Source organism: Caloenas nicobarica, chromosome 2 (assembly GCF_036013445.1).
Source record: "Caloenas nicobarica isolate bCalNic1 chromosome 2, bCalNic1.hap1, whole genome shotgun sequence".
NCBI lineage: Eukaryota > Metazoa > Chordata > Aves > Columbiformes > Columbidae > Caloenas > Caloenas nicobarica.
Genome location: NC_088246.1, coordinates 38,681,399 through 38,708,342, shown reverse-complemented (window position 1 = coordinate 38,708,342; position 26,944 = coordinate 38,681,399). Strand labels below are relative to the sequence as shown.

Genomic DNA, 26,944 nt, shown 5'->3' with positions numbered 1-26,944 from the left:
TGTTCCCTAGACAGTATTAAAACGAAAGCAGTAATATCTAAATTGTAGGGGGAGGCAACTAAATTTCTAAGTGTGGTGCCAATGTTTGTAGTCAACAATGAGACATTAAAAAAATTGTAGCCCATGTTGATAACAGCAGGGTTTGAGGCTTGTATTATTAGAGCTTGCCTAAAAGTATTAGCACACAACTCATGTATAGCCTTTATATAAGCTATGTTCTATTATATATTTTGGGGGGAAATAAAAATCTGTAAAGCATGAAATTGTGGTGTTACAAAACGATTATTTCTAAAAGTGAATTATCTCGTCTCATAGTAGTACTAGCTTGGATTGCTATGGTAGATGTCAGGTGGTTTATTTCTGAGCAAAATACAAATTAATAAGTGTACATTTTAATACTTACTTAAACCAGTGACAAGAAAATAAATACTACTTTTTATTTACCTTGCAGTTAACAACCGCATGTCATTGTGGCACCTTTTATTGAAAAGAACTTTATTTAAGTAGCATAAACTTGTTGGATGGGCTTCAATTAAATGATGATTTGTTAATGCAAATGTGTAGCGAATGACTGGTAGTACATCTGTCTCTTCATCCATAGGCCATTACTGTGCAGCATTAGCACATGATTGTAAAAAACTGGAAATCATTATATGCAGGTAGTACATATTCAATCAATTCTGACCTTATGTCTCTGACGAAATAAAAAAAAAAGATGCAATGTAAATGATATTTAATCTGAACAAAAAAAAAAAAAAAAGAGGGAGAGAATCTTTGAATATCTGTGATTCAAGCTGTTAGATGATGTGAGGTGACTGCTGTTTGGGATTGATTGTTATTGGTGGCCCCAGTGGGGAACAGCCAGCACATTAATCCTCTCTTACTCCTCCCTCATGCTCCTCCAATCCAAATAGTATTTTTGTTTACATTAGGAAATAAATATTGTCCTGTTTATGTTAAAATTCCTTTTTTTTTACACTTCTCTTTTGGAGATTGAAAGGAGAAAGCTCTGTATTGATGACCAGTGTTAGCCAGTTAAGCAGGCAGTGACAATTAATACAACAAAAAATTGTACAATTAGCTTCAGCTCCATAAGTGTCTAATGAGCCATTTGTCAGTCTTTTGGTGAAATAAACTACTCTATCTTAATTCTCCACTCTTGCAGCAAATAAATAGAAGTTATGAAACACCCGGGCACCAATAAAATATAATTTATTTTGCAGGGCATGGCAGAACTCCTTACATATCTAAAATGAGCATGTTATTTACAAACGACTTGTGATACTAATATAAAAAAGGATTTCAGTGTTAACTGCTTTCGTTCTGCAGTAGATATGTTTTCTTCCTGATTTGTTTAATCATTTAAATGTATAATTACTCCTAAAGGCATGAGAGTTAAAATGACTTCTCCTGACGTGATTAACTCATAAAGCCAAAACGAACCTCAGAGAGGACCCTGACAAACGCCGGGGACCGTCGGTCTGCAGCTGAAACCACCGCCAGTGTCGGGAAGGACAACGTACGCGTTTCCGTGGGAACGCGACCTTGCTGCTGTTCCCTCCCTGACCCTTCTGGCCTCCTCGGTGGTACAACCACCTTTTCACAAAAAACACCGCAGCGGCAATTGCTGTTCAGGTGCCACGGTTGGTGATGGCGGAGGTGAAGCCGACGCAGTTAGGCTGACAGAAGCTCCTCATACAGGCACTTGTGAACATTCTGTGGTGGCCCCAGATCTCCTAGTGTCCTACCTCTGCCACACCTCACTAAGGTGGGCAGGAGGAGCGGTGGGACGTCTGGTCTGAGGGACCTAAGGAAGACTGTCTGCAAAACCTTTTTATTATGCAGAGCAGGGATGTTCTGCTTTCCTTCCACATTCAAGTAGACTATAACATAAACTGGTGACAATAGACCGTTCTTCCTCACTGATTGTTTTAACAAAAGTTTGAATTTGACTCTGGTTCAGTTTTGTGATGTCTTTCTGGCCATCTGTCTTCCCAGGCTGGTTTTAAAGCTGCCAGTAACTTGGTATTTTAAAAAAAAAAAAAAAAAAAAGACAGAAGAGGACAGGACAGAGCATGATGTGTGGAGAGCTGAGTTACTGGGTCTCAGAGAGGAAGAGAATATTCCAAATTCCAGAATCAAGAGAAGGGACAACTCTTACTAAAGAGGCAAGGGTAGAGGGACGCAATAGCTGCTGGTAGATGGATATATGAGGAGAGAGTGAGTAGGGAGTATCAGTGCGAACAGAGAAGGGGCTGCCTTCACCGAACTAGGCTTGAAGAAAGCCTGGGAATTTTTTGGCAGGATGAAATATACACTTAGATGAGTGCCCAGCCAGTTCCATTGCTTCCAGGTGCATAGGGGAAAGCAACTATGGTTGGGAATCCAGAAGACTGATTTGGGAAGCCCATAGAGCAGGATTCAAAGCTAGACACAGTGTTCCATTACAATGGTCATTTCAAGATTGTAGTTCTTTGTACTTGACCACTTTTACAAAGATGACAAGCCAGGTTCAGACAAATGTTGAACAAAAAGAATCATGACTAAAGTAAAGTATTCCTAGAAAATTGTGAACACTTTTAATTCAGACAGACACTGAATTTGTAATAGCAGCACTCCATATAAAGCTGGCACAAACCATTTGAGAATTTACTGTAAGTGGGAAGTCAGCATTTCTGGGAGAGCAAATGCAATAATTGAAGAGGTTATTGTACAGGAGGAGTGGGAGAAAGGTGTTCTTGGGGAAAAGAAAATGTTTAAGTTGTAGTTTGTAGAGGAGATTTGTATCCCCACCTAGTTTTGAGCTAATGTAAGAAGTTTATTCTAATCACGCTCTCAGATGAAAAGGTGAAACCCTAACTTGTTGCATTTTGCTGATTTTAATCATACTGTCTTTAAGCCCTTTGGGGCAGTTACTTCCAGTTTCCTCGTGGAAAAATACACATTCTGAAAAGATTATTTCAATTCTAGTGCTTATGTTAGTGCTTCTTCTGAGTGATCAATATCCTAAAGTAAACCATCAGTCTATGGACTAATGTGTTTGCTTGGCAACCACATTTTAGGAGGACTGCGCTTTGTGTTTGTACACACAGAAGGTGGATTCAAGTTCTTTTTTCCTTTTCAGTTGCCTTTTGGACATAGTATTTTCAGAGCATGGACCAATCTTGAAAGAATGTAGTATGTCGTCCTAAGCAACACAGATATGTTAAGGGTAATGTCCTTACTGTACTGAGTTTTCCCTTAAAGTTGTTCTGTTACAAAATGTTATCCTTTGTCCAATTCCTTCAGTATATAGTTTACTGTTGTAACATTTGCAAATGGCAGCTGGAAAGATTTTTCATGATGCTTGCTATACATGTTATAATATTTGACATAGCAAATAATGTAATTGAAGTCAAAATTCTACTTCAGTTACAAACAGCTGTTTTCACTGGTCCTTCAAGTCATCTCCTTTGGTCTCTTTTGTTCGTAACCCAAAAAAAGCTGCAACTAGCATTATATGAATAGCAGACAACTAGTCATATTTACAGACCAAACGAAATGATGAAATATATTTATATTCTGGAAGTATTTTGGTTTGGAATTTATGTAAAATTCAAAGTCTACCTACTCTCAGTCCTTGAATAGACTCAAATAATCACTGGTCACATTGCTTTTCTGAGGACTTCAAATTTACAGCTTATTGGCATTTAAAAAACTAAGAGGAATATTCTGAGCAATTTTTACAGGGGCTTAGAACCCCAACCATAGTTTTGCCTCTAAATACAGTTTTATTTTATAAATTGTCACTAGGTGGCAATATTAGTGATGTCCACCCAGGCACGTGAGGCATAACTGGTAAAATACAGGTTGGTAGATCGGCAGAATAGGGGTCTCTGTTTTTCACTTCCCCAAAAAGTTCAATGACAGGGTGAAAGTGCGTCACAACATCTAGGAGCAACCAAATGCATGAGCTGTGTAAAAGACAAATGCTCTGAGGCTCCCCATGTTGATGCCATTGTACAGGTAGTAGTAAGACCTCATCTGAAATATGACATAGACATTTCTGGTTAGCTGTATTCAAGCAAGATGAATCCAAACTGCTAAGGCATAACCGCTAGCATCCAACTTCCCCATTTTTCTGATCTTCATCATTTTTCAAGAGGAGCTTAGGAGAGTTTAACTTACATAGCCAAGTTGAACAGAAGGTGAGAGGATACTATTGGTCTCTAGAGATGTGTCAAGGAATCAATATTGGGTAAGAAAATGAGTTAAAGTTGGACAATTTTATCAAAAGCAAAATGCTGCAAAATGGCCTCAAATGTATATATCGAATATCAGAAGGTTGTAAGCGGGCTGTAATTCTTGCTACCTGTTGTAGGAGTGAGACTGTGGAGCTGTGTGATGACAAAAGTAAGAACAAGAAACATCAGTACAAGATGAATCTTAATAAAAAGCAAACCTGTAATACATTAAGTCACAGTCACAGGGAAGTGAACTGAACAAGATGGGGCTTTCAGTGCTAAAAGAAGCCTCTGTGGGTGTTTTAATCTGTCTCCTGACCACAGGATGTCCAGTGTTAATCCATATGTAGCGTTTTCAATGGGCAGTCTCATCAAAGGTTCTTAATGTTTATACCTGTAAATGGTAGCATTTGCTTAGTTATAAGTCATTCTTAAAAATGAAAAACAGTCTTCATTGGTTACTCGTAAAATTTTCTCTTAGTCTTAAAGGTGTTACTGCTGGGTTTTTCCTCAGGAAAACTCCTTCAGCTGCATATGATTTCTTTGGGGAAAACTGCAGGTTTTCCACTCTAAATGATGAGATTACATTTATTATTTACACTTAATTCAGAAATAGGCATTGTGTGAAGTGCTTATTTTTGGGAATCCCTACAGTATTTGGGAGCTTTTTGTGTTTTCCTTTCCATAAGCAATAAAGTTACAACGGGGTTACAGGATCACACTGAATCTGTGCTAAGGCATCTGCTAAAACTTTCTAGCAGAGCCTAATAAAGCCCTGCCCCATTTGTGACATACCAAATCACATTCTCCTTGCCTGGTCTGACAACCACAGCTCTTAAACAGCTGCTGGGGTAATTTGCATAAAGGAGATTGTAAATGTCTCATCAGAACGCATGCAGCGCAATCCACCCCAAAACCACTGCCTGAACACCAGGAAAAGAAGATTGTAGTCATAAAAATTGTGGCTCTCATGATTTTAGATTACGGTCTCCACAGTCTTACAGCTTTTGCAAATACCAGGCTTTTGTTTAAAAAGAAAAAAGGCAAAGTTTCATTTACCGATACAGAACAATACAAACAGATGCAGTGTTGCTCTCTTGACTCAGTCTAGCAGAAAATTGACTTCAGCAGCTAAGGTACGTGCTGACCCCTCCTCAGTTCTTCACCCCAATGATAAGTGAATTGATCTGATTGAAACCATTCAGAATCACGTTAGTATAACCAAATTATTTTTATGGTAGCGAAAGGAAAACAAAATGCAAAATAAAGTTAATGCAATACAGAGAATTCAATAAAAAATAAAAAATGCAGGAGTTAATACAATATGTTAATTGTTTGCATGCATCTGCTGTGGTTTATGATGCATATTTTAATAGAAATTAGTATTTAATTTATGCATATTTTGATAAAAATCGGAAATAAAGGAGATGTACATGCAGAACTAGGGGTTTCACAATGTGACAGGAACTAGGTGTATGCATTTCCTGACTTTTCCCAGGGGAATTGGACTAGATGATCTTTTGAGGTCCCTTCCAATCCCTAACATTCTGTGATTCTGTAATCTCAAATCTACACTTTGAAGCATCATTCTACTTTGCCTTGAATTAACTATAATGGAACAGTTTGGCATGGTAATGAAACTCAGTCTTGTAATCATAAAATAGAAAATCATTAAGCTTCACAAAGTTAGTGTCTACGTCAGCTAAAGGCACTAGCTCACTGATTCTGTACTCTGCCTAATTTGTAGTCCAGGCTGGGGTTTACTTGCGTGGTACCTCCTTGGTTAAAACACCTCCTCTGGCCTCAGTTCCTGGAAACAGATGTCATGCTTGCAACTACATCAGTCTCAGTTGCATCGTCATCAATAAGTACAAAATTGCTAATAGTGATAGAACATATTGTTGTCATCCTCCTTTCAACTCCAGTGTTTTATCATCCAGGGTGCATGCATCTATTTGCACCCAAGTTACCTATATCTTTGCCATTAAGGGTTTACTTACTGTCTTGGTAAATCTGAGTTTCTCAGAATTAATAATTTTGCATATATCTGTACAATGGCACAACTGACAGCAATTGGTTCAATGCCTATGAGTTTTAATACTGATCATCAACATTAAAGTGAAGGGGATTTGCATACATATACAGGAGGAGTAACCTCAAAAAACTCAAAAATGAAGCATTTTGCCTCTTGTAAATTCCAACTGGTTTAGTAAAGTTTATCAAATCACTTTAAAGGTTTGGTTTGTCTTTTCATGTAACAGGATGTCTAGTTTTAGGGCAATGATGGTAAACCAGTTGTTATGGTGCAAGTTCAGCATCCATAGAGCCTTTGTCTGGTTGAGACAATAAAAAGGTATTGCCAAATAAATGTATTGTTAGACATTAAAATATTCAACATCAGTACTTCAGGAAGTTTCCTGAGACACTGGAGAAAAAATGCTTCTACACTACAGATGTCTTCATCTCTTGGCTGGTATTCCTGACCAAATACAAGAAATATGTACCAGAAGGTATATGCTTCGTGTACTCATACCAGTAATTAAACAGTTCATACTGATGTGGTTGGCTGATAACATAGCAAGACAAGGTGTGTAAGTAGTAATAAAATAATTTATTAAAGCAACCATTATGGTTGAAAAAGTACGCAGGCGTTCACACGCACAAGCTTTTCTTCAACTCTGAAGTAGACCCACCAAGCTGAAAACCTAAGTTTGACTTAAGGTTATTGCTCTGAGTTTAGTTAGTAAGCCAGTGAATCTGAACAGTATCTGATGCTTGTGGAGTAGAAATTTGCTAACAGAGGAGTCAAGTGGTAAGGTGGATTCTGACTAGGGGTAGGAGAGAAGTAATTTACAGATTTTGAAACAGAAGGTTGAAAGTGCAGTGAAACTGGTGTCCTTAGGTGTTTTCTTCTTTTAATTTATTAGTTCCAAACTTATTCATGTCTAAAATAACATCTCTACATTTGCCCAATCAGCCTTCAAATAGCCTCTTTGCAAGCAGAATTTTGTCTTATACTGTGGACCATCCTTGCTTCACATATGCAGATTTTTGCTTTCTTGATATGTATATGTAAAATTTGTCAAATTCTGAAGGGCGCATTCAGAATCAGAAATTGTGACCTTTTCTTGTTTTCTAATACTCATAGGTTAACTGATAAATACCACCCTCACTTCAGGCAGTGCTAAGAAAAGAATAACCTTTATATGTATGAATCTCAGCCTCTGGGTTCGATGTGTGAAAAACCCATCATTTTGTATATTGTGGTATTCGTGAAAAAATTATTCATAATTGTTTCATCACAGTATTAAAATACTGCTTTTTAATTTAAGGATTTTACTGATAAAGATTTTAATACATAGTACTTGATGAAAGTTATTATGCTTATCTTCCAAAAAGAGAGGAAAATGATATGGGACAATTATTTGCCTATGGCTGTGTCTCCTGATTCCTAAATTGGTTCCTCATCCTATAGGTTACATTTACTTTCCAAAGATGGATGTGCTTTCACTTACTTCTTTTATTCTCCATACTATAGTTCTTACTGTCCTCACCAAGTGCTTTCCTAAAGTTGGTGCTGGATTTAAAAAGTCATATTTGTTTGGACAGAATCAAAACGAACTCCTCAGAGTCCACAGATTCTCACAAACACAAGGTGAAGTCTGAGATGATGTGCATTTACTGAAGATAATTTTCAGCAGTCAATTCAACAGGAAATTTGAATGTGATTGCTCCAACAGTTTTTGTGGTACAAGTTGCTTCCCTCAAGTATAAGTGAAGTCTTAGTGTATAAACCTCTTTGAACCTTTGGGTGTAAACCTCAGGCTTCTAACAGGAAAAAAAAAAAAAAAAGATAATGCTGCAAGGATAGCCCACATTTTCAAATTCTCTGATCCAAATCAGAGCTGTTGCTGAGTCAGCCTGTTTTGGAGCTCAAAAGCTTGCTAAACTGTCTGTGAATAGATCCTTTGAAGACCTTGTAAATTCTGTATGAAAGTGAAATCCATAAATGATTGGTATCCTGAACAGTGACCTTTTAAAAGCAGGCATGGGATCACGTATCTAAGATTTTGGAGTACCATTCAAGGCAGTAAGAAAGTTTATAATAATCGCTGGCAGGTGTTTTCACAGCGTGGTTCAACTGACAAAGATAGATGCCACCTCCTCAAAGTATGCATTCTACCTGTCACAGACGACTAAATACTCAATAGTGTAATTTCCTTCCAATAAAATACCGCCTACATCCCAAACAACCATGAGCAAGAATGAGTCAAGAAAGTGTGCCTTGAGGAACTATTGAGCTTATCACGAATCAGCGCAGTCAGCTTTAGAGCACTACTCTGTTCCCACAAACCAAAGGGAATATTTCAGTCCATCTGGCGGGTGGTTTCCAGTGGTGGGTGCTGTGCTGCCTGGGATGATCTGTTGATTCAACAGACAAATTCATATGGCTCCACTAGACCTAATGCAGCACTGGGTATATTTCTGGCTTCTTACCCTTCAGGTACATTGTGGCATCATTATGCCGGAGCACAGAAGAGTAGAGTGAGATAAATTAGCCTTTAGGCACAGCTATCCTCCAGCTCTTCCTTTTCATACCTCCTCTTAGGCATCATTTCTCCTGTATCTGATCACATCCCTGTCCCATATCTCTCTTTCTGTAAAAGCTGGGGAGCAGCCTGCAGAAGAGCCTACCCGCACTCATGGAAATGCCTCCAATGAAGCAGGTGTTCACCTCTACCCTATCACACTGACGCCTTCCTCAACTGCATTTGCCAGTTGTAGGATGTGCCAGAGGACTGGGATGTCAGGTCCTTTCTCAAGCTGCCTAAAAACAATCCTGGAATGTGCCTTGTGCACCTCTGACATTAGCATTGGAAAGTGGTAGGTTTGGAAAAAGATCTTTCTCTTTAGAAGTCAAAATAAGTAAGTTAAGGAAATAGATCAAAGTATAAAGAGGACGATGGAATTCAAATTAGTGTCATTCTGTGATATCTATTATTTCAGGTGTATAAGTGTGCAACAGGTTTTCTGCCAGAGAGGCGAAGAGGGATTTTTAGTGTCCCTTTTCTATGCTGAAATTTCAGAGAAGCAGGCAGAAAATTGGAACTTGAATTCTTTGCTGGAAGAATACTTCTGGTTGGTAAGAAACAAATAATAAAAAGTACTTTCTTGATTTCTGAAATGGAGCACCTATTTGAGGTAGAAAGAGGTATAAAACCCAGCATATTTTTCATTGTGGCTGGTTTTGGTCCGTATATAATTAGTTAATCTAAACCAGTGAATTAGCAGGCAAAAATAGTGTCTAGAAGTTCCAGACAAGTTTGCAGTGCCAAGGATGATCAGAAACCCAGATATATGTAGCAGAAGGGCCCCAAAAATGCTTAATCTGGTATAAAGCAGATAGAAGTGGAGAAGAAACAGACTCCACTGTCTCTCTACAACACTGGCTGGAGTTGGGACGCAGGAGTTAAAGCATGGTTTGCCCTAAGACTTGTGCTTTTGGTGCCCACATGGCCAGTCCCAAAGGCATGTGGCAATGAATGTGCACCCAGCTCCCAGGACAACCCAAACTCTCACATGTGGGATGCCACATTGCCTTGCTGCACATGCCAAAATTTTTTCCTAGGACAGAGCTTCTTCCTAGCATAGAGATTTAGCAGACAACTACTTTGACCAAGGAGGCATTATTATGGTCTTATCTGATCTGCGTGTATTTGAGGCATGGGTATGATTTGACCTTGGATGTGGATAGCATAGTTTTTAACTCCTCTTTATCCTCCTAAATATTATTGGTACTAGCTGAAAATATAGCGTATATTCAACTATACTATGTCCAAAATTTGTGGTTGGCTAACAAGTAGAAAACAGATACATCATCTTAACCGTAAGACCACACAGTCTGCAGTCTCATTATTCATTTCATTGTATTTGCGATTGTATTCTTGCCGTGGCCTGCAAAGTAGAAAGCAGGTTTCCAGCATGGCAAAGAGCAGAACGCAGCCTGAGGAAAGAGAGGCTCTGCTCCCTCTGCAGGGTCATGTCTTCAGCTGTGGGGTCTTCCCTCTGTCTGAGCAAGGCCCATGTGCTGCTGTCTTCACCTCCTACCAGCACCCGCTGTGGGTAAGGAAAAGCTGAGTCCATTGCACAGGCTTAGGGCTGAGCCCAGCACCCACACTGCACACAAATTACCCCTTAGGTCACCTGTCCTCCACAGCTCCTGTGAAAAAATCCTCTGTGATACTTCCAGCTAAATCTTCTGTGCCCTCTTATCTGTCCTTCTTCTCTTCCTTCTTTCCTGCACAGTATTTATTTCTCTCCTTGTTTCCCTCTTTGAATTATTTGCCTCCTTTACACCCAGTCCCCCTCCGCGTACGAATGTCTGTGTGCACAGATGGGATTTCTAGGACAGTCAGTAAATAATTTTCCACAAACTGTTATTCAAAAACAAACTTGATCATCTCAATCAAAAGGGCATAAATGGAAAAAGGGGGGGTTTTCAGCCTTAAAGCAGATATAGTCCCTCCTTTTTGCTGATAACTTTGTTTTGCTGATAACTTTATTTTGCTGATATATCTCTATTAGTAGTGAGCTGTGCAAGGTGTGCACATATTTCTTGTTTTCTTACATGAACATTTGTTAGCAAGTTTTATGCCCAGAAGTCTTGTCAACTAAAATTCTTGTCATTAAATAATGAGTTAAATTTAGTTTAAAATATTACACCTGCTCAAAGTCCTCTGTCTATTTTTATTTATTTACAATTACTTTCATGGTTTTAAATGATGCTTCTGTCTCCTCACAGTGTGTGAAAGATCTATACAGATGGAAGATAATGACTATAAAAGGAAAGGTACCGTTAGGGTAGAGGTAGAAGTATTGGAAAAATAGATGAAAAATAGTGATTGTTGTTATTTTTAACACTTGCCAGTGAATTTCTGCAGTACTGTGGGTTTTTCTCAAGTTCTGTACTTCCTAGAACCTTCTTACATAGTATCATTTTACTGTCATTTCCAGAAAGTTGGGTTATTGCTTCCTTCTCTCGTGTCCAAAATAGGGAAGCACACCTTCATCAGTTATGTATATGGCATCCCTGTGCAGCAAGATGCTAATTCTTTAGTGCTTCCTACTCCTCTTAATAAAGACTAACTTGTTGATTCCTAGCTGTGGACAACCAGTCAAGTTTGGAGTTGTCTTTGATTGCAAACATTTTGATTTTGAGTGACATGCCAAGATAAACACATTTGTGTTAGCTGATTTGCAAGAAATGTTAGGGAAGTGGTAAGACTACTGCTACGCTTTCAGGAGAAAAAAAAAAACGGCAGCCTTCCATTATTAATGAATTTTATAGCTTTTCCTTGTGTCTTAGAGATGAACAGGTATTCTGACCACAAAATGAAAAGAAAGAACAGTTAAAATAAGTTTCTTTTTAAGATATACTTTGTGATTTAAAAAGACAGCTTATAAAAATGTTCCACTCATGTAGCTGTCGGTTCAGCTGACCAAGCTGACAGTAGCGCTGCCCCATGGTCCCTCTGCTTGGAAATATACATTTCAAGCACACGGTAATATGTAACTCATAGGTGTGTAAAATCATAATAGAACATTTCATCACATCTAAATAAGGGTAGGTGCATGCTGTCTGAACGGTTAACTGTTGAAAACATCGAATACAAGACATTTGACACTAATTTTACTGGTCAAACCCTCCCTTGAAAGAAGTCTGCCTTGCCAAGCCGTTTCACGAGGTACCTTTTGCAGAGCGAGCCCGGCGTGATGGGTCGTCGCGTAAGCTACTTGACATTTGTCCCCAGTCAGACCGGATGCCACATGAAAAATTTACTCAGGCACGGGGCTCCCAGGAATAAACATTTCTCTGGTGTTGCTCACCGGGGACTCGGCAAGGTGAGCGGAACTCCAACTTGTCACGGATGCTCTGTTCTGACAAACATAAGTAGATGCTAATGGCTAAATCGTGACAGAATAAAGTCCCACAACCATATGGCTAATTGCCACAACAATATCTTCAGTGTTATTAATCAAGTTTTCATAGTGTGCCATGATAATTGGAATAATTAGAAACAGCACAGGCATTGCTTGCCTCTGCCGCACTCACTGCAGACAGGGACCTGGAACAACCACAATTGCACTTGCAGTGCAGCGTTGTTTAGTGCTTTCCTTTCCAGCAAATACTGTGGTTAATTAATGAATTAGCTGTTTGCCACTAGCGTGTTTTGTTGCTTGCAGGGCTTCTGCAGGGGCACATACGTAGCTAAATGAGACCACTAAGCTTTTGTGCATCTCTGAAAGGATGTGGTATTCCCATAAGGCTGCCTCTACGCAACAGAAAACTTTACCAGTGACAGGTACTTTGTTTCACAAAATCTGAAGTTCCTACTCATGTAACTGATAAGTAAAACAACTTTTTTAAAGTATATACGGAAAGGATAAAACTTCTTAAATTGTGCATTTTTTTGCTTAACAGTTTAAATGAAAGCAAAACTCTGGATAGCAATGATGCAATTAACTTACCTTGCAAAAGAAGTTAACTCTTACTTCCCTTACGCTGCCTGGTAATGGAATTGGGCTCCAAACATATTCTGCCTTTGAACTAACATTAGAAATGAAGTGGTGATTCTTATACTGTTATTTACACTAAGCAGCTAAACCCTCATTTTTTGTGCTACCTATTGGAACAGCCTTGCTTGATTCTTATGTTCAGGAGTAGGACATCAGGGAGAGAATGCTTGTGTTTCCTCAGTGCGTACATCAACATGTAGTTGGCTGGTCACTCAGAATGGCAGATTGATGATGATGACTCCCTTCACTGGATGTATGAAGGCATTTAGCCAGACTAATAGATTAAAATGGACTGCTACATGTATGGCCTCTGAACAGCTTCTTAATTTAGTTTTACAGCATACAATAGATGTAATACTGAATTCAGTGATGATATAAATCTTCTCTCCTTATTTTAAAAAATAAATAAATTTCTTCTCTGGAGTGGAGAGCCACCAAGAGAATTTGAAATGTTATATACTTAATCATAAAGTCTGCAGAAATAAGCCCCCAGTTCAGGAGTTAGGTAGAAATTCTGCCCGCTTTAGGTTTATTGCTATTTAATTTTGACTCCAAGGGGAAAGCACCTCTGAAATAAGTCCGTTATACTGTGATGAAAAGAAGTAAAGAAAGCCAGGATTCTCTCCCCTCTGAAGGCTGACTCAGAGGTGGTCAGGCCCCTGTGGGCAGCAGCTCCAAAGATGGCATCTCCAGTCGAGTTCCTTCCTCTATGGATTTGCTTGGGTGCTCCTGTCATTCATGGTAGATACCCAAACAAAATCCTGGATACACAGAAAATGATACTTTAAATAAGTATCTGTCTAGCGGAGTTTTGCACCTATTTTGGTGTCCTATTATCTCTACACATTTTTCATACCATTTCATTGGCAAGGAATTATTTATCCATGCTGGTCTAGTTTTACCTATTTTCGTATTCAGCATAGTTAGCAGGAATTTTTCTAATACTAAAACAAGGCTTTTACAAAAGGTATGTATAGTAAGATTTTGTTGATGTTAATAAAGCCTTCATTACTGGTGCCTGTTTTATTCTGAGCATGGCTGCTGAATAGCTTAATAAGTTTTTTTGTTTCATTCATATCGAGGTATCACAATTTCAATTTCTTATGCTTTAAGCCCAACTGAAAGATTAGCACTTTGTAAAGGCCATGTCCTTTTACTTCAGGTATGCTTGATGTGTATTTATGCAATTTTATGACACAAAGGAGACAATCCGATATAAAATTTATTTAGCTTGAAGTTACCATTTTACTTTATAATGCATATTCTTGGATATACTGCAATCCTTACTTTTATTATGAAAACCTAAAACTGTGTCTTCAATATCAACTGGAGTCTCTGTAACACCAAAAAAACACCTGTGGTGGAGAAATGGGATTAGAAAGGAAAAAAAGATTAACGTGGATGGGTAAGCTAGTAGTACAGTCACAAGCATGTTGCCTTGTTGATTTGAATACAATGTGTTTTCCAAGAGTAGTTCCATTGCTGGACATAAGCAGATAGCTTCTGAAGAATTTAAAAAAAAAAAAAAAAGTTAACTCTCTTGAAATTTTTAGTATGTTTTATTTAGCATACAAGAAAAAAAGTTCATTTGTTTTAACATTTCAATACAGCACAGAAAGATGGTTCAACTTTTTATGGACAGAAAAGGCATTTTGTGATAGGGAAGTCTCCAAGATATAATATAAATTTAGTAATATTTTATCAGCAGTTATTTGTTTACTTTAGTGCTATTAACAAATTTATCTCCTTTTATTTTAAAATATATGTCATTTTTATTAAGTCTTGTCCAAGTGGCTTCTGCAGAGAAAGGTAGTAACTTGTAGAAGTTTTAACAATATGGAACAGTAAAATGTTACAGATTCCTCTTTTGAAGAGAGATTATACAAAAGGATCACTATCTTTTAAACCTTCTGCATGCATCTTGAATCAATGGATAAAGCTATTAGCAAATTTATTTTATCATCTTAAGAACTGTGCTTTAATTGCAACACTGAGAGTTGTTTTTCTAATATAATTTCTCCACTTTAAAACCAAATTTAATCATTGCTGTTTAAAGATGGAAAAGTTGAGGGGGTGGGGAGTTCCTAATTGCTAATAGCTGATATCAGTAGGAACTTCACTAATTTAGAAGTACCTCTTTTGTTTCAATAGGTTTATTGCAGCAAACAGTGTTTAAAATCATTCACTTGTAATTATTTTTGCTAAAAAAAAAAAAAAAGAAGAAAATGTTTTTGCTACACTGCAGTGATTTTCAAAGCAAAATGCACATGCGTCATCAGTATTTAGGACCGTGGACTGGAATTGCATAGAGGCAAATAGGAGTAAGAATTCAGTACGCACCCTTAAGGTCTTACATTTTTCTCTTATGAGTGCAGGTATTGGTTATTAAATTAGGGGTTTAGGTATGTATCAGAGATGAAGTCTCATATTCCTTGCATTTATGGGGTGTTTATAATTGATTTCAAAAGGTCTTTCCCAGTAGACTGTAGCAGCCCCCTCTGGTCTTGCTGGTTTATCACCGTAACATTATCACACTAAACCTTACTTTTAAAATCTGGGTATTGGCTTAAATTTAGTTGTTTTACAGAAACAGTCTTCTTCCTTTTAGATGAGTCATGATATAACATCTGGACTCTTCACGTTGTTACCTCTGTATTTTGGCCAACATTTAAAAAATCAGTGTCTCAGCTTCGATCTGTGGTATTTGTTGTCAACTTGAAGCATCTGTCGCTGAAACTATGTTAGGTATTTCATTGTGATCATTCTTTATTATCCACCCTTCACAGTAATGAATGGTCAGTAAATTCTTATAGTCCAGTAACTGGACATCGTATTTACTGCAAAGACAGGCTAGTGATATCAATACAATGCTTGTAAGAGCCATTAATTACAGAGCCTTTATAAAGTGTTGCGTATGCGAAATACTAAAACTGTTGTATTTTAGCTCTTAATGTTTAGAAGGAAAGTAAAAGAAACTGAAGAGGGTACTTTTCTCCCACTGCAGAGAGTTTCTTTAAGTTAAATGCTGTATTCAGTGTAAGTCTCTGATCACTTGTTACATCCACAATATAAATTTCCACCTAAAGTTTCAGTTTCTCCTATCTTCTCTGCTGAAAAAATGGGAAATTTGTTTCTGTTTTCTCTTCTAAACACATTCAAGTTCTTGGCTCTGTTTTTGAAGTTTTTAGTGCTATGGAAAAGCCAGTTGTGGACGTCTCTCTGATACTAATCAAATCCATTTTCGAATCAGTCGAACAGACTAATTACACAAGGTTTATTTTTTCACTCTTTCCTATTCTGCAAGCTGACAGTCTTGTAATATCCGAAAACCAAAATAGCCTCTGAAAATGGTGGGGGGATGAAGTGGAGCGCAGAAGTGTCTGTAATCTAACCAAACCAGTACAGTGAACTAGAACTGATGAAGATCAGAAATGATGATGAAAACAGTCATTGTGTCTTACAATGTGTTAATCCATAATTACTGTTACAAATAAATGTAGATTCAAGCTTCTCCAGAAATGGACTGTGGTAAATGTGATGTGAGAACTACTAGCAAAGCCTGCAAATACAACTACTACTTTAAGAAACATTTGAAAACTAGAATTCTCTCAGAGAAAAAGGTCAAAAGCAAGTTGACCCATTAGGTAAAGAAAAGGTGAACCAATTACATGCACATTAAGAGCTTGTTTCAGCCAGTTGTATTATTGCAGTTTTACATTAAGAAGATCCATCAAAAAAATTGCAAAATCAGAACAGTAACCCAAGATTATACAGATTTATAAGTTTGATTACTCTGAATTCCTGCTTTTATAGGTCTTTATCAAATAATCTCTGAATCACACCCAATCTTACATGATATCACTCCAGAATTTTGTAATAACATCTGATAAGAATTTAAAGATTCAAGTATGGAAAACCACCGTATCTTTAGGCAAGTTTATCCAATGGTGTACTGCCATTGCAAGGTTTTTGGTTTTGTTTGTGAGGTTATTGTAGAAAGAGAGAACAACTTGTGGTATTCTTTTGATGTATATTTTACATGCTTTTTTGCTGGTATGAATTTGAGTATCATTTGTCTTCCCCTTGGTGAAACCATGCTGTCTGTTCCCGATGGTTTTCCTGTCCTTCATGTGCCTGGAAATGGTTTCCAAGATAAGCTGCTCCATCATCTTGACAAGCCTGTAGTTCCCTGGGTTGTCCTCCTTAGAAGATAGGAGTGACACTTGCTTTCCTCCAGTCTTCAGATGTTCTCCTGATTGTCATGATTGATCAAATATTATTAAGAATGGCCTCACAAAGACATCCCCCAGCTCCCTCCACATTTATGGATGCATCCTATTCTGGGCCCATGGATTTATGTATGTCCAGTTTGCTTCAGTATTCCCTGGCCTGATCCACCAAGGTCATGTCTTCCTCACCCCAGCGTTTTCCTTTGTCTCTGGGACCTGGGATTCCTGAAAGCCAGTCTTGCTAATGAAGACTGAGGTGAAGAAGGCATTCAGTACTTCAGCCTTTTCCATGTCATATGTAATCAGGTACCCTGCGTATAGAGTGGAAATGTTGAGCATAGTTTCAAGAACAGGGATGGGTTTTAGTGAGTATGGTGACTAGTAATCCTCTTCGTAAAAGTTTTTTTAAAGCAAGTTCCTTATTGTTGGGGTGTGTACTACAGCAGGGTGAAGTGGCAGGAGAAATGTACACTTTGCAAAATGCATCACTCTTGACAGCATTAAGTGGATTCCCGTAAACTCGCACAAAACAACTACCAAACCAAATTCAGAAGAACATGAAAGTGCAAGTGTCAACACTTAAAACAGCACAACAAGCTAGAACTACACTGGGGACCAAAACCTTAGCAAGAACATGAAAGAAAATGATCTTCCCTCTAGCAGGCACCACCGCTTCTGGTGAACATGCCCAAGGCACCCAGCAGTAGTTGCTGGTACCACCCAAGAAGCTGGCTGTAGGTGGCAGCCCAGGTGACAGTGACAGCCACGGAAAATCTGAAGCTAAGGGTAGCACCATTGCCGAAACAGGTTCCTAAAGTTAGTTAAGAACTGGAAGAGAAACCTACCCAAAGCAGGCTAACAGGTTCAATAGTTTTATTGTATAAATTGTATTGTATAATATTTCTAAAAATATTAAACATCACTGCTATGAAGATGCAATGGCATCTTTTTCATTAAGCGCATTCCTGCAAGTGAGTATATTAAAATTGGTCTGGCTTAAGGCAGCGGTAGTAGGTTGTGCAAAGAAGGGTAAATTACAGTAGGGAGGAAGAGATAATTATTAGGAATTCATTTTTTAGAAAGAAAAACCTTCTTTAATAAGGATATGTGTAGAGTCTTCCAAAAATGGAAAGAATTTTTCTTAAATGCAAAACTGAGTAATCTTTGCAAGTAATCCTGAAGAAACCAAATGGGAAGGGAAATAATCCATGTAACAATTAGATGCTCGTGTCATTTATTTGTAAAAATAAAATTAAAGGTATTTATTTTAAAGAGATATGCTAGTCTGTGTTTGATAAGGTAATTACTATAAAAAATTTTCAGGATATGTAGAGCAGCAGGAAGTTTCAATAGGACAAATCAAAACCTTTCTCCCCAGTGGAAAGAAGGCAACAAAGTAAGCTACATACAATATTATTGTACATAGCTTAGCCTAAATTTGGGTAGATTTATGTTAATAAATGAGTGTTTATTATAATTATTATTTAATTTTAAATATTTATTTTCTGATGGGAAAACCTGTGGTAGAGTTTGAAACCCATATAATCCATAATGTAAATGTGTAGTTTCATTTTTATTTGAATTGTTTTCAAACACCATAATTTTTATCTTTACATAAGGCCCCAGTGTCTAAGCTGTGAAACAGAAAGCATGTGGATCTTATCATAGTTTTTGAAGTTCAAGGGGTTTTAATATAACTAGGTAAAACTTTAGAAAAATAATGGGTGTGACTACAAACCAAACAGAATTTGAACCAGGAAAAAATATGAATAACCTACCCTGTGTCCACCCAGCAGCAGAGCCACAGTTCATGCATTTGGTGCAATGATCCACCAAATCTTCGTGCAGCCAGTACAGGAGAAGCTGGATGAAATGACCACCCCACATGAGAGGGCAGGACAGGACAATCCCACACAGATCGCAGTGACACCAAAGCGTGTGTGTCATTCTCTGGCAGAATAGTAGTCCACATACAAACCTGAAATTATTATACTTAAACAGATAAGGCAGATGTATGAGCACACGTAAGAAGAATCTTTTTTTATATACTTTCCATTATCTCTAAGTCTAAGGAGAAGCCAAATGATTTGTTAGATGCTGGCACACATTTTTTCCCTCCTTATCACACTTCTGTACAATCAGCATACACTGCTGGAGACGATGTGGTAGAAATCTGTAATATTTAAATGTTTTACAGCCTAAGGGAAATCTGATCATCTTGTCTGCCTTCTCAAATGACAAAGGCCGCATTATTTTATCCAATAAATCTAGAATTAACATTTGAATTTATGGTTGAAGTAAACACATCCTCTAGCAAGATGTCTGTTTTCATCCCTTTCACAAGTAGATTAAGGCAAAAAATGGAACATATGCTGTAACAATATCTCACTGTACATCCTTTATGGGTGGTGTGCATATGAGGGTATGCTATGTGTAAAATTTTCAGCGTTTAGCTCGAATACATCAGAAAACTCTGTAAATCCCTGAAAGTCTGATGAGCTTCCCACATAACTTTTTCTACCAGTTTTTTGGCTTTATTGGGATTTCATATGCTTCTTTCTGTTCTGACAAAATATTGGATTTTAATAAGGTTTTGTTTATTTTAGAAATGTTGTTTTGTTAATTGTTACACTTAGCTTTTTTGCCTTCTCATCTGTGATCATTAAGAATTTCTCATGCACCACGAGCAGTCCAGCCCTTCCACAAGACTCTTGTAGAAGAGTAACTGAAAGAACAAGTTCTGATTATACCTTGGGCATGTTTCCTTCACTGTCTTGTATCGTTTGAAGATTTTCTTAATACCCGTAGGTCATTCCATACAAAATCCCTGAACTGTGTAAAGCCACAAGAGTCTTACTAAGAACAAGAGTAGCGCCCAGAGTAGCACGTCCTGCCTGGCATTGAACTGTTTAATTCTTTGTCTTCCATATTGCTTTAAGTTCTTTTGAAAGTGTTATACGAATGTTGCTCCTCAGCCTTTTTCCATATCGTATTTTTGAACAAGCAGATCACAGCTCAAGTCTGTCTACGCTTTCTCCTGAATTATTGACCATGACTTTACATAGTAAATTGCACTGGCTACAAATGTTTGCTTGAACATAATTCATGACAGAGTTTAAAGAGACAGAGCTTACGTATCATTTTCTCAGTCTGTAAACAACTGGTGTTAATTCTGGCATTTCTCGGCTTCCGAGTGCTTATTTTTGATAAGATTGTGTTCTTTTCAATACTTGCAGTCCATTTAAATAATTTTCTTATTTAAAAAAATTAAAAAGCAAAACTTGCACTGGAAGTGAAATTAACGTCCTGCAAAATCCTACTGACCCTCCCTTTCTCCAGAAGACTTCCCCTCGCCAGTCTTGCAAGCATTGGAAACCAGATCAACGGCGTCCTCCGCCGTCACATCGGCTGCGCGGCTCTGGCCGCTGTGGGTGGGTGATTCAGCCTTGGCCAGGAGCGTGCGGCTGGGGCGAAGGGCCAGGAATTCTCCACAGGGGAATCAACCCTTGGGTTGATGAGAAGAGTTAGGAAGAAACAGAACATGCTCTGTGGAAATCCGCACTCTGCTGTGTTTAAGTCAATCAAGGCATTGTCGGATTTGAGCTTTTTTTTTTTAGTATACGCAGCAAAAAGGAAATAGCAGAGACCTTGTTGTTTTGATTCTAGACCTTCTTAATGAAATGCTTGGGGAAAAAATAAGTTAAGCATGAGCAGAATTTTTTTTAACCTTGTTCTACTGAATAGTATGAATGAATAAAAAATACCAAGCCTTGAGCAGATGCTTGGAGTGGAAATTGTATTGATGATTGAATTTAGCAAAAGTATATATAAATGGCTGAAAAGAGACTCTTACAGTAGAGTTTTTAGGGAGCTTGTTACAAGTTGTAGGTCCTAGGTTTAGTAATTTAAAAGTAGCTTCAGAGTTATGCTTTCTCTTTCCTGGCATTATGGTTTTTCTTATTCTTTCTGATTTCATTGTGCTGTTTTGTCCTCGTAAACACTCCTAAGCTGTTTCTATTGCCTCATCTGTAACCATTTCTTTGGCCTATTTCGGTTTTTTTTAAGAACTCTCTGCCTTCCAAGAAGACAGAGAAGATAACCAGCTAAATATATGCAACACATATCATAAGTTCAGTTTATTGGTGCTTGGAGAATTGTCCTGTAGATCTCAGTTAAAATAGTTGTGGTTTTAGATAAAACTGGTAAGGCTGGATCATTTCCTTATTTAATGGCTTTGCTAGAGCACAGTTTTCTCCTCCTTTTTCTATATCGTAGGTCATTAATGAATCATTAGCTGATCAGTACTTACTGATCTTTTGAGAATATTGGTTTAATTATTTGAGAATCATAAGTGAAAGATACAGTTACATATTCTGCAGTGTAGGTAGTAGTACCTTGGTGTATTATGGCTTTAAAGAATCTGTTTGTGGGGTTTTTTGTAGGTTTTAATTGCTGAGTATGCCTGGTAAAATATGAATTATCGTATTACTGTATGTGATAAAAGGTATACTGTTGTGAGCCTCACAGTCTGCAGGTGTAACAGATGTAAGGCAAGATTAACAGGACAGAACAATAATTAAACCACAGACAGCCATCTCAGAAAAAAAAAAAAAGGTTTGTCATGTCCAATGCAATTAGGAAATGTGTCTTAAATTCTCTGCAAATATTTGTAAAAGCAATAAGAACATGTTAGTTTGGAAGACAGCTTTTCAGTGTGGACACTTACTTTAAGGAATTAAGATCCCTTTTTATATGAATAGAAAAGCTGAGTGAAGTCCTGCCATATGGCAGCATGGTTCATAGGCAATAGGGTCCTTGGTTTATAGATGCTATACTGCCGAACAAAATAAGAGAACAGTCAGTATATATGCATTTATAACAGTATGAACTGCTTATTCCCTTTAAGACGGGAAGGTTCAAGTAATTAACGGTAATATTATGGTTGCAAAAGGAAGTCCAGTTGTTCTTCAGCAGCCTACATCTGTGAAATGTGGTACCTCTGGGAACTGAGATTTAATTTTCCCAGGAGAAAGTACAAAAGCAGGAGAAAAAAAGGAATGACTTCTGCTTGAGCAGAATAAACCTGCATCTACAAACGATTAACACTGTATAATGAAGTAGTAAAGAAGCAAAAGAGATTTCTAATAAAAGACTAATAACAAATCCCATTACACCATAGTGTATTTTTTCCCTTGAAGTGTATTAGACTTTTAGCAAGGCTTCTGAATGAGATTTGGGTAGTTGCAAGCGAAGTCAGTTCAAATGCTTCAAGCTTAGCTGAAATTTATTGCCTAACAGTTTGTGTAACTTGAAAGTTGCGGTTTTACAGGTGGGAGGGATTGTTAATGTGAGTAATAGGCTTCACGCAGAGTTTGGGTAATGTTTGTGTCACCATAGGACAAGTCTCCTGTAGACTAGGCACTGTAAGGTAACGTGCCACTATATGGTAAAATCCCTTAGACAGAACAGAAGTGGTATGAAACGCACTAGCTAAGCCTCGCTTTCGTGTTAACAGCTCTTCTGACTTCTCTTGAGGCCTGAAAATAAGTCCTCGTAGGAAAGGGGTTTTTGTCAGAGAGGCAAACACAGAGTTTGTGTTTGGTCATAGCTAATATTGTGACTTTAATAATTACTATGCTAACATAAAAAGTTACAAGACTTGAGCTATCAAAAACACTTGTGGTCGACCGACATGTTGAAATTCATTTGTCTAGAAATGAACTTTTATTACTGCAATCAGGAAAAAAAAAACAAACCACAAACCACACAACAGATGCCTTAAACTAACAGACTGACAGTGAGGTCTGGTACGAAAGTGGTTAAACATGAATTCTTGGTGAAATTTCTAGTTGCCTTTTTAGAAATTTTTGTGAGTTTTAAAGAATGACTTAATTTGCTTAGGAGAAATTTGCAATCAATCTTTTCTTGCCACTGAATAAACAGATTCCACATGCGTAGTAATTTGCATATCCCAGCTAAAAATGTGATACATTATTTTTAAGTCCATTTCGTAATAACTATTTCAGGATTAATGTTGCTAACTATTCTTTAGCTCTTTCAGATTTAACCTTAGATAATCCTACCCAAAAATGTACAAAGCTGGCAGATCTGTTCTGGAATAGGAACAGAAAGGACCTTTCCTGAGGTCAGCAAGTAAGTTAGTGTAAGAGCCAGAACTGGAAATGAGAAATCTTGAGAAATATTTTCTTCTACTGCATCTCAAGCTTCCAGTCTCAAGCAAATACTGCATTTAATAAGACAGACTTTCACAATTTGCTAGGTATGAAAACGGCACAGATATGAACAGGAATTAATGGTATAGTCTACATTCAGATTCTCACTAAATCTGATAAAGATTTAAATTAGGTTTAATCAAAATAGCATCCGTAGCATGTTTTACATGGAAAAACACTGCCATCAGCAACAGGGAGGAAGCCTCTTCAAAGTGTGACCCGACCCATTTTAACTGCTGTTTGGCATCTGCCTCTGAACTGGCTTTCACTTGACTGGGCACTTCAGGGGCTTCTCCTAAACCACTGGTTTCACTCCCCTGTTTTTGCTGTTGCAGGCTATTCTGGCATAACATTTTCTCCCTTTCATCTTAGATCACTATCACATTAAATGCTGAAAAATACTATATATAGGACTGATATGTTTTGTCCTTTGAGGTTCACCCACATAATAATATTCTTCAGTTGAGCTTCTACAGTCTGTAATGTGTCACTTCTTTAATGTAGCTGCAGCAGCATTTCCACAAATGCAATTACTTAAGTGATTATCACAGATCTTCACACTTTGCAAAAATTTCTGGTAAGATATTTTGGATTGGACTTAATCCTGGGATGTATACCCTGACTTTACCATATTGGGCAAAACAGAGAACTACAAATCACGTCTTTTCCTTTTTTTGCAGGCGATGGGTGCGGCTCCTGTTTGGACGTGAATTCCCACTTCAGGACCTTCTGGTTGTCTGGGATGCTCTATTTGCCGACAGTATCACCCTGAATTTAGTTGACTACATTTTTGTAGCCATGTTGTTATATATTAGAGATGCCTGTAAGTATCAACTATCTTACGATCCTTTAAAAAGAATGTGATCCTATTTTTCAAAGAAAAAGAGGACTTAAGAAATGCTAAATTTCACCGTGACTTTTTTAATATACTGAAAACAGTTTCAAATGCTAGGAGAGGAGCCATTTGTTATTAGACGTGGTCTGCTGTATTTATGAAACAAATTGTATCTTGGAGTTAAATGCAGGTTTGCTTTCGGAGTAGTTCTGTGTTTTTATATGGAGTTGCGGATTTGATGTGCAGTAGGTGACACAGGTATGTATACAGCTCCACCTTCTGACCAAACCGATGAATTGAGTAAAGCCTCCCTTTGACACTGGAAATATTTTTATGCTGTTCTGCTGTGAGAAATATGAAAATGCACAAGACAATGACTCAAAATTTTCGAAGATATATCTTGAACGAAATGTAAATGCAGAGATGAGTAACAATGCAAGAGTGGTGTCTTTAAAAAATGGTCATTTCATTTTATTTTAGTACGCCTGAAATATGTGCAAAGGTGACTTCTTGTGGATCAGTGATGACCAATAAATAGATTGAGACAAACAAGAAATTACAAAAAAACTGTTAGCTCATATAATTGTGAATGGGAGGCGAAGGATATGTAAGGATTAACTGCGAGGCATGTATTTCTGTCTCATCATATTTTGCAAAGAATCCTATTACAACTTCACTGCAATAAAGTGTGCGTTTTGCATCAAGATGCATGTCTGTCATTAAATATATGAATTCTGTAGCATGCTGTTCAGAGTTAATTATATACAATCTGTAAGTTTTAGGATATAACAAGGTCACGTATTTGACACAATTTTGTATTCTAGGACACATGAAGTTTTCAACATCTGTGGTTCCTATTTTAGGACCTATTCTTGAAAATATAATGTGCATGTACTTTACACATACTGTCGTTCCACTGCCTGCCTTCATGTGTTTTTTTAATTACTTTTTAATACACATGCAGCATGTAGAGCTACCTTACATTCCTTTCAAAGAAGTGTACGTTTAACTCAGTTTAGAGGTTTCAAAATTAATGCTGCTTTTTCAGGATGCTGTGATTCTAGGTCATTATGTTCTGCAATCTACATCTTCCTTGTTTATGTGCACTAAACTGAAATAGTCTTAAAATTTTCGATATAGATATGTAGTGCAGATGCATGTATAAATGTTTCTTAACACCAGTATTTTATTTTGTGTCATCATTTCCCTTAAAAAAAAATAATTTAGAGCTGTCTTTGTAAGCACTGTCTCTCCCCTGGGGGAGGAAAGGTTCTTCTGGATTTGTTTTCTTGTTTTGTGGTGCTCACATACAAGTATTGGTGTGAGGTAACTAAAAATATCAGCTAAAAATGTGTTCTAGGCATCTGTATGAAATCAGTCTCCCTCTTTTTCTCTGAAAATCCCAGGCTTAGTAAATACAGCAGTAAATAGCTTTGGAGTACATTTGCCCAAATGTGATGCAAAGTCATCTCATCAGGACAGCTAATACTTCATACATACACTGTTTCTGTAATAAGTAACTTTCTGTTCTATAGTTGGACCTAATTACTTACTCTAAGCATAATAGAATGGTAGAACAAAATACCTAGTCATAAATACTGTAAAGTTGAATATATTTTCAAAGTCAAGCTCAGAATATAGCTACTTCCACAGTTCTTGATTTGATAAAAGAAAGCTTTTCTTATGTATCTGTAATAGAAGAGTTTTCCATGCCTCCTCATTGTTTTATTGCTGATAATATGTAAGCTTTGAATGGAGTCCAAAGTTCTGTTTTAATATTTTTAAAAACATTTCCAAATAAAGTAAGTTTCTAAAGGTTTTTATTTTTTTAGTGTAAGGAAATGTTACCTCAAAACACTCGGTGATGTTAATCATCTATAAATAAATAGGCTGGAAATTTTCAGTTTAAAAACTTTGACACGATAGGAATAATAATAGAGCTCCTAAGACATTATGTTATAAAAATGTCAAACATAGCCAATCATAATAATACAATTCAGAAATTATTTGGAAGTTTTAAAATGATGCAGTTGCTTTTATACCAACATAGTTGGGGACAGGGGAGAAGTTAACTGACTTGGGAATTGATTGATTGATTTTTTCTATATTTCATTGTGATATTCTCAAGGACATGATTTTAAGAAAATATTATTTTTGCTGTATTTTTAAAAAAAACCCCTCTTACTCAAATGATATATTATTCAAGGGGAAAGGAATATTTGGATTATTAGATTATTTTTTCTACATTTGAGAGATTAGAGATAACAGAATCATGTACACAGCCATTCTGTAAACTGCTCTGTTCAGTTTTACACCTGTATCCAAGCAGAGCTTTATCAGTGGAGTGATAATTCTCACAAGCCAAGTGCAGAGTTGTGTACCAAAGTATCTATGAGTTTTAATAAATGATTTTCTGCATTTCTTTGGAAAAATTCGTGCAAAGCAACCTGTTTTTAAAAGTCTTTCAAATCAGAAGCATGAATATGTTACTTCTTTTTCACCAGTATGGAAGTATATACAGTTCTCGATGAAATCAGAATGGAGTGGGGGGTGCAGTGCAAAAGTATATATATTTTGTATATCTCCCTTCCCTTCAACAAGGACAAAAATGACCAAACCTGGAAGACCTGTCTATATTTTGCATAGTAAACTTGCACCAGGAGCTAGTTTTGACTGATCAGTGTTAGAATAAGTATACTTTTCTCATGTTCCCACTTGAAGACTAGCTACGGCCATTGCTAGGATTTATGTTTTCCTGTATAAAGGCGCTCTGATATTATACATGTAATAAAGGAGCCACAGCCTCTTCTTACAGGAGCTGATTTGTTATTTTTGAGGTTCATATTA

General features: G+C 37.2%; 1 protein-coding gene across 9 annotated transcripts in view; it reads left to right on the top strand.

Moving 5' to 3' along the window:
- TBC1D5 (TBC1 domain family member 5) overlaps positions 1-26,944 on the top strand; it is a 326,232-nt gene that overhangs the window by 213,045 nt on the left and 86,243 nt on the right. For all 9 annotated transcript variants that reach the window (XM_065628207.1, XM_065628203.1, XM_065628204.1 and 6 more), the window contains one exon: positions 23,943-24,085. In XM_065628207.1, the coding sequence (XP_065484279.1) occupies positions 23,943-24,085 (143 nt within the window). The remainder of the gene's footprint in view (positions 1-23,942; positions 24,086-26,944) is intronic.